Here is a 9,657-nt window from a genome sequence, read left to right as displayed (position 1 = left end):
TTGCAAGCAAGGGGTAAGACTACAGGTCTGAGGGAGTTTCAAAATCTTTCTAAGTTGATACCAAATTTTGAGAGAGTCTAAAACAATAGGGTTACTTGTATGTTTTAATCGTATTTTGATTTTACACATTGGATTTGTGTATTTTTGCATCATGTTTTGAATTTATGAATTGGATGTGTGCATTCACGAATGGTTTTTTGAATTTATGAATTGGATTTGTGTATTTACGAATCATTTTTTGAATTTATAAATTAGATTTGTGTATTTACGAATCGCTTTTTGAATTTACGAATTACATTTGTGTATTTACGAATCGTTTATTGAATGTATGAATTACATTTGTGTATTTACGAATCGTTTATTGAATGTATGAATTACATTTGTGTATTTACGAATCGTTTATTGAATGTATGAATTACATTTGTGTATTTACGAATCGTTTATTGAATGTATGAATTACATTTGTGTATTTACGAATCGTTTATTGAATGTATGAATTACATTTGTGTATTTACGAATCGTTTTTTGAATTTATGAATTAGATTTGTGTATTTACGAATCGTTTATTGAATGTATGAATGACATTTGTGTATTTACGAATCGTTTATTGAATGTATGAATTACATTTGTGTATTTACGAATCGTTTTTTGAATTTATGAATTAGATTTGTGTATTTACGAATCGCTTTTTGAATTTACGAATTACATTTGTGTATTTATGAATCGTTTATTGAATTTATGAATTACATTTGTGTATTTACGAATCGTTTTTTTGATTTTACGAATTACATTTGTTTATTTACGAATCGCTTTTTGAATTTACGAATGATATTTGTGTATTTCTGAATCTTTTTTTGACTTTACGAATTACATTTGTGTATTTACAAATCGTGTTTTGAATTAAAAAATTGGATTAGTGTATTTTTGAATCGTGTTTTGAATTTACAAATTGTATTGTGTAACTTGCGCTGTGGATGTATGAATAAAATTTTGTAAAAGTATTATTTTTAAGACTGATACGGCTCCATAGTAGAGAAAGTACCTTTTCATTCGCATTGTCTTATTCACCAAAAATGAGGCTTCAGGTCTCACAGCACACAAGTGGACACCTTTATTTGTTTAATAAAATCCACCTTAAATCCATTTATACAGCCACAAATCTCACATGTACAACAGCAGAGCCATAAGTATCATTCAGACCTCCACAACTAAAACTACTGCCCATTTGTGCAATGAATAAAGCAATCATTTCATAATATCAGATCACAGGTTTAAAAAAAAAATCCATGTGCTGGTTGTAAAAAAAATAAAATGTAGGCTTATATGGTAGTCTATTTAGGCTATTGACCCAGAGAACATACTCGAGTGGCCGCCACCATCAGAATCTTTTTAACTTCCGGTCTTACTTCAATTGATTTTTAGACGTTAAAAACAACTCGTTGTGCTGCTTGATGTTGCAAACGAATGATGTCTTATTATTTCAATTTTCTTTTTTATGTATAGTCATTAACACACTTATTTTTAGCGCTATTGACTTGCAGGAGACGGCGTCACCATTTTAATCTATTCAACTTCCGGTCTCACTCACTTCCATTGATTTTTAGACATTAAAAATAGCTTGTTATACTGCTTGATCTTGCAAACTGATATTGTCTTATTATTATTATATCTTGTCCTTTCTCCCATAGGCAGCTGAATTGGAACTTCGTAAAAACGAGTGCACTTCCGCATTACAGAATAAGGTCAAGAATTGTTTACATACATTTCCAAAGTGTTACATCAGTTGCAAAAATGATAGCGGATATCTATGGGTTGATTATTTAACACAAGGCACTTAAAATATTAGCTTTTAAATTGAATATTTACTTTAGCCATCTAAACCATAAAGGTACATGAAGACATCATATTAAACGAACTATTCCATAACAGCTCCTTGTTTACTAATACTGTATTTATGTGTATGTATACTGTACAAAGGAGAATAGACTGAGCATGTAAAAGTAGCACAAACAATGTTTTTAGAAGCATATATATTTAGATCAAATATCACATTGCGCCTTCTCTAGACGTCAGCTGTAGTAATTAAATAAACTCTGAGTCAGACGGCGAGGCATTTAAAACATCTGGAGATCACATTCACGTCAGTAACAAGACTTCAAAACAACTCTGCATATTTCCAAGCGACTATTAAAACCTTCAGATTCAAAGAGGAAAACGTTCAGTCATCAGTGGTTCTATTTCTTTTCTGTTGCTTGCTTGTTTTTTCGTTGACTTTATTCCTTCAATAATTTCTAATTCAGTTCCTCTCATAACAATATTTTCATAATGTAACATACTCTATCAGAGTTTCACTTTCAAAGGTTTCCAACATTTTAATCACAGCGTTAAAGAGACTGTTTCTCAGGCCATCCAAGATGTGGGTGACATTTTTTTCTTCCTTTTCTTCAGTGGAAAAGAAACTGAAACTGTGGTCTTTGGTTGTTCATATTAGCATTTTGACAGTCAAAAGAAACGCATGTAAAAACTCTGTTAGGATTGTTTTTATCTAATTGTTCCTTTAACATTGTCTTACATTGTTGTGATTTGTTTTGTTCATGTGTGCTTTTATTGTTTTTTTCTTTTGTGTTGCTTGATTGTAAAGTGCTTTGAGTAAGATATAGAATTTGAGGACAATATACAAAATAAATGTATTTTTACCATTATTAATATTGTTATTAAATGTAATAATTAGTGCTGGGCAAATATATAAGGATGGGCAAACATACATCCTATATATGTCCTATATACACGCACGCACGCACACACAAACACAGTTGAAGTCAGAATTATTAGCCCCCTTGATCATTAGCCCCCCCTGTTTATTTTTTCCTCAATTTCTGTTTAACAGAGAGCAGATTCATTTCAACACATTTCTAAGCATAACTGTTTTAATAACTCATCTCTAATAACCGACTTATTTTATATTTGTCATGATGACAGTAAATAATATTTGACAAGATATTTTACAAGACACTTCTATACAGCTTACAGTGACATTTAAAGGCTTAACTAGGTTAATTAGGTTAACTAGGCAGGTTAGGGCATAACAAGGCATGTTATTGTATAGCAATGGTTTGTTCTGAAGACTATCGAAAAACTATATAGCTTAAAGGGGCTAATAATATTGACCTTAAAATGGTTTTTAAAAAATTAAAAAACTGCTTTTATTCTAGTCGAAATAAAACAAATAACTTATGTATTTATTTAACTTAATATATATATATATATATATATATATATATATATATATATATATATATATATATATATATATATATATATATATATATATATATATATATATATATATATATATATATATATATATATATATATATATATATATAAAATATTTTCACAGTATGTGTAATAATATTTTTTCTTCTGGAGAAAGTCTTTTTTGTTTTATTTTGACTACAGTAAAAGCAGTTATTTAAAAAAAAAAAAAAACATTTTAAGGACAAAATTATTAGCCCCTTTAAGCTATATTTTTTTCGATTGTCTACAAAACAAACCATCGTTATGCAATAACTTGCCTAATTACCCTAACCTGCCTAATTAACCTAACTAACCCAGTTAAGTCTTTAAATGTCACTTTAAGCTGAATAGAAGTGTTCTGAAAAATATCTATTCAAGTATTATTTACAGTCATCACGGCAAAGATAAAATAAATCAGTTTTTAGAAATGAGTTATTAAAAATATTATGTTGAGAAAAGGGCGAGGCAGTGGCGCAGCAGGTAGTGCTGTCGCCTCACAGCAAGAAGGTCGCTGGTTCGAATTTCGGCTTTTCTCTGAAAGTTGGCATTTCTGTGTGAAGTTTGCATGTTCTCCCTGCCTTCGCGTGGGTTTCCTCCGGGTACTCCGGTTTCCCCCACCGTCCAAAGACATGTGGTACAGGTGAATTGGGTAGGCCAAATTGACCGTAGTGTATGAGTGTGGGTGTGAATGTGAGTGTGAATGTGAGTGTGGATGTTTCCCAGAGATGGGTTGCGGCTGGAAGGGCATCCGCTGCGTAAAAACTTGCTGGATAAGCAGTTCATTCCGCTGTGGCGACCCCGGATTAATAAAGGGACTAAGCCGACAAGAAAATGAATGAATGAATGTTGAGAAAAGTGTTGAACAAATCTTCTCTACGTTATACAGAAATTGAGAAAAAAATAAATAAACTGGGGCTAATATCTAATAGTCTTAGGGTTATATGTATATATTCATTCATAGAATTAAATATAAATGTATATATAATGTCTTTCATATGCATATCAATGCTATATCAAAATATAAACATTTTCTTAAATATATGCATGCATGCATGTATTTATTTATATACAATTAATAACAGTACACATATATTATGTCATAACAAACTTTTATTTTGGATGCGATTAATCTTGATTAATCTTTGCACTAATCTAAGCACTAGTAATAATGTTGTAAATTATGTTCAGTTTCTTGAACAGATTACCACAGTTTCAGCCAAAACAAAACTCTACTGAAAAAAAAAAGGTCTACATCTTGGATGGTTTGAGGATGTTTAAAGTAGAACTATCCCTTTAAAATCCAGAGGTTCAACAGGACACAGAGGCCCTGTTATTACATTTACAGCATTAAAATCATCAGCCATCACATCACATGACAGTACAAAGAGCACAGGGCGTTCATTAAATATAGACACTTTTTATATATGGAAAATATATCTTGGCTGCAACCGCCAAGCCTTAATTACAAATCAATAAGTTAATATTATAAATCCTATCTAATAGTCTCTAAATGCCGTGACAGTGATTTCTGAAATATATATTTGATATCTGGATTTTCTGACATTAACATTAATTACTTTTTTCTTAAGCTTTTAAATGTACATTAAGCCAATCACAGTTGTTGGATCTTCTTGAAGTATTATTATATAGTTCACCACACAATAAAAAGTAATAAAATAGTCAATTTTAAAAACTGACAACTAAACTAAACAAAAAAAGAAAAAGAAAAAAAAAACCAAACAAACCAAAGGTTCATCCAAAGGTCCGGTCAACTCAACATTCACTTGCTCTCTAATCCGTCCTCGAGCACATCCCAGAAAAAAAAAGCTAAAACTGTCACTGGGGTGGTACCTGTTAAAATATATATTTGTACTTTTTAGGTACTAAAATGTCACTTTAAGCATTAATATACACTGTAAACAAATCTGTAAACTGGCAGTTTTCCATATTTTGTGGTTCATGTTTTTATTTTGCCCCCATTTATTTATGCTTTTTAATTGCATTGTGGCACGTTGATCTTTGAACTTTTAACCCAAAAAGGTTGGAAAAAGTGACTTTGAAAACATTTTTAATAGTTTAAAGTGAGCTATTGTCTGAGATGGTGTTGTATATCACCACACAAAAACCTTGTAATAAGCTGACAGTAAATTTTCTGTTATTTCTCAGACTTATTTATCTCTATATTATTTCTTCTACATTATATGAACTCAAACAAACAAAATGTCAATAAAAGTCAATTTGTTAAACGGCAGAGAATAAGGTGACTTTTTTTAAAGGTTGACTTATCTTTTGGTTTATTGATTTGTTATTTTTATGACAGATAAAATGAATACAATAAATATAATGACCTTTCTAATTAAAATACAGGTAAAGTGGCTAAATAATTCCATTATCATGAGGTTAAATAGACTATTTTTGATTAAAGCAAGTGCAGTTTCATAGGAGGGGTATTTACAGCCACCACGTTTTTAACTGGCACGCCATTAGCAGTTAAAAAGTTGCAAATCTTTTGAAATATTGCATAGATCATATCTTGCAGCATCTGGGTTGCATTAACAGACCTTAATCTCTGCTCTGTCAACTTTTCATGTTGAAAAATAAACAAAAACCTTGTAATAAGCTGCCAGTACTTCTCTCTATGTTATCTATTATACCAGCCTGATCTCACAAGAAAACGTATTTTATGTTTTGCCAGATTAGTGGCTAATTCGTACAATTCGAGCTCAGTCGTACGAAATTGTAAGATTTAAAAAAAAAAGGCGTGGCACCCAACCCCACCCCTAAACCCAACCGTCACTTGGGGATGAGAAAATCGTACTAAATTGTACGAATTAGATCGTACGAATTAGCCACTAAATCAAAAAGTTACGAATTGCCGTAAGATTGTGTTCATTATACACTATATTATTTCAAACTACTGAAAATGCCAATAAACTTCACTTTGATTAACTGTAGAGATAAACATCCCATAATGCAGTTCACAAACAAAAATAAATCAAAAACATTTGTGAATCACAAAATATGTTAATAAACAGATGCAGTGGCGGCCAATATGATTACAACATCTGATAGATCTTTGGAAAACATGCAGTCTTACCATTTTTATCCTCTCTTAAAGGCAATATCTGGTATTTCCACCATTTTTTAGCAGATACAGCAGCACATCTTTCTGGGAGATTATCAATGCATTTCCTGAGAACTTCAACACTAATGTTCTCCATGTCTCCATTATTTAGGACTAACTGTGTGACATTGCTTGTTTTTAGTAAGGAAAATGACCTAAATCTTCTTTAGAAGGCTCTATGCTATGGTTTATAGAGTGTAATGATAACTTTATAGGTATTTCATTTGTTTAACGGGAATTGTAATGAACAAAACTGCTGAAATCTCTTAAAGAGCAGCTCATTTGGATTTTTTAAAAATATATATTTTTTATTGTATTAAGCAACAAAAGTGCAAGATACATAAAGATACTAATCAGATTTCCATTGTAACATGAAGCAAATCTGTACGAAGCTAGAAAAAAAAAAAAAAAGACAAATGTGATTTCAGTGCATTTTCATCAAGTTGTAAGAGCGGCTCACTGTAGTATTTATAACTTAGTAACCAAGAGGAAACAAGGCAAGCTTAATGGGTATATATTATTTCTTAAATGATGTTTATCAGAGCAAAAAAATTTTCACAGTATGTCTAATAATATTTTTTCTTCGGGAGAAAGTCTTTTTTGTTTTATTTTGGCTAGAATAAAAGCAGTTTTAATTTTTTAAAAACGGTTTTAAGGTCAAAATTATTAGCCCCTTTAAGCTATAAATTTTTGATAGTCTACAAAATAAACCATCATTATACAATAACTTGCCTAATTACCCTTATTAACCTAGTTAAGCCTTGAAAAGCCTTGCTGTCAAATATTATTTTATCTTTGTCATGATACTGTCATCATGGCAAAGATAAAAGAAATCAGTTATTAGAAATGAGTTTAAAAGTATTTTATTTGTTTAATGGTTAATATAATGGCCATAGCATAAAAAATGCTGAAATCTCTTAAAGAGCAGGTCATATGGATTTTCCAAAAGTATCTTTTATGTTGTAGTAAGCAACAAAAGAGCAAGATACATAAAGATACTAGTCGGGTTTCCATTGTAACATGAAGCAAATCTGTTCAAATCTAGAAAAAACAAAAGACAAATGTGATTTCAGAGCATTTTCATCAAGTTGTTAGAGCTGCTCACTGTAGTATTGGTAACTTAGTAATCAAGTGTAAACAAGGCAAGCATAATGGAGGCAGCTGATGGATCACATGGGTCTAATGTTTACTACTAACCACTTTTCTATGAATTACGAGATTTGCCATCTCCATCACTCGATTAATATGGAGTCAATCTACGGTCATACTTGCAAAATAAAGTTTTGCAAACAAAAAATAAAGTATTAAGCAAAGATCTGTGTTCTGAAGCATTGTTTCTCAGCCATGTTTCTGGAGGCCCACCAGCTCTGCACATTTTTCATGTCTCCTTAACCAAACACACCTTATTCAGATCATCAGCTCATTAGCATAAGACCTGAAAAGGGTGTGACAGACAAATGAGACATCCAAAACATGTGGTCTTGGTGGTCCTCCAGGAACATGATTGCGAAAGCCTACTTTCCTAGAAAATGCAGAGCTTTGAATTCACACATATTACTTGCCTTATGTGTTTTACCACATATTAAATAGTTGGGTACATCAGGGTGTAAATTACATGGGGGTTTGAGAGGGAATTGACCCCCTAATTAATGCTTGATCACCCCTGAAGGATGTCAAAAAAAGATGTATGGGTGGTCAGTCCTCTAAATAGTGAAAAACAGTTTGCTCTGAGCTGTATTTTAAATAATAATATTAATAATTAAAATATAAGATAATATAAATATACATTTGAGCACCCCTATAATGGTTCATACCATTGTGAATGCATAACTGGCAGATCTAGAGCAACGATAAACAACATCAGTGTTCACAAGACACCTTACTCATAAAATAGGTGTTTGCTTCTACATTCAGATTAAATGTGAAGTAAATCTAGCTGCATATTTTATATGGTTTGACCTACAGTAACCTCTGAAATAACAAATCAGAGGATACTGTTGTTCAGAATGCATCAAAAATTCCACAAAACACTAACAAACTTAAATACGTTTTATTAATGAGGTGAATAAATACATAAATTTGATTCACTGACGCATTTATTACACAAACTATCATTATCGTAATTGTTAATCGTCAATGTATAATTCACACCCTGGGGTACACCCAATGTTTTCTGACCCATTTGCAGCTGTATAGTCTTCTGGACTTCAACACAATATAAGGACACATAATATCCCTATGACCTGCACTTCAAATATGCGCTGTGTTCTAATCATTTTTGCCACCACTGACTTTACACCTTCCTGACTGTACACCGCCTCAGTGACAGTTTAGTCCATTTATTTCTTAGAGTATCCCTTTATCCTCGTATTCCTCCACAAGATTCTTCCCTTAGCATATACGACTTACAGGCCGGCCGTCTCTCGAGGCCTCACCGTCTCCTGGAAGGCCAGTCTAGAGCGATCTGCCGCCTCCATCTCTGGGCCATCCAGACTGACCAGTTCAGCTTCTTCCACGAGATCTCCTTCCTCCTCCTCTTCCTTCTGCTCCTCATCTTCCTCCTCCGGCTCTGGCGTGGGCTCCGCCTCGCCCCCGCGGATCTTCTTAACGTGGAAGGTGAACGGCGGCACGCGATAGGTGGTGGATTTGGAGCGGGCATAGACGGTGTGGTCGGGGTTCAGTGACTTCTTCATCTTCTCCCTGGAGCTGCGGATCTTTTCTCTCCGCTCGGTGTTTGGGGTCAGTTTTGTTCCGAACTTCCCCATCTTCTTGCCTAGACTTTTCTTTGTCTTCTCCAGGTTCTCTCTGGTCCTCTGTCGGGTCTTCTCCAGGTTCTCTTTGGTTCTCATTCGGGTTTTCTCCAGGTTCTCTTTGGTTTTCTGTCTGGTCTTCTGCATCTGCTCCTTGCTGAAGGCTTTCTTCAGCTCATCCACCTTCTGGAGGCCGCTGCGCTTGATGCGTTCGGCTCGGGACTCCTCAATGGTCTCCTCGACCTCCACTTCTTCTCCTTCAGAGGCATGCTCTTCCTCTCCTCCTTCACTTAGCACTTGCTCTCCTTCTTCTCCTGCAGGCTTCTTAGAGACTTTCACAGGTTTCCCTTTTTCCTGCAGGGAGAAACAAAACTGTATTAGGACAGAGAGTTCAGAAGAACTTCTAGAGCCGAATTCGGCACAGGTTTTTCTGTGAATTACTGCACCATTTTTTGACACTTATGTGAATCATGTTGTACATTCACT

The 9,657-nt window shown here is 33.3% G+C and overlaps 1 protein-coding gene across 1 annotated transcript in view; it reads right to left on the bottom strand.

Moving 5' to 3' along the window:
* Positions 1 to 4,389: 4,389 nt before the first annotated feature.
* cavin1a (caveolae associated protein 1a) overlaps positions 4,390 to 9,657 on the bottom strand; it is a 40,504-nt gene continuing 35,236 nt past the window's right edge. Inside the window, exon 2 of the mRNA XM_087244145.1 lies at positions 4,390 to 9,525. Coding sequence (XP_087100271.1) covers positions 8,827 to 9,525 — 699 coding nt within the window. The 3' untranslated portion in view covers positions 4,390 to 8,826. The remainder of the gene's footprint in view (positions 9,526 to 9,657) is intronic.

This window comes from Danio rerio, chromosome 3 (assembly GCF_052040795.2).
Source record: "Danio rerio strain M-AB ecotype USA chromosome 3, GRCz13ab, whole genome shotgun sequence".
NCBI lineage: Eukaryota > Metazoa > Chordata > Actinopteri > Cypriniformes > Danionidae > Danio > Danio rerio.
Note: the sequence above shows the minus strand (reverse complement) of the source record. Positions and strands in the feature narration are given on the sequence as shown.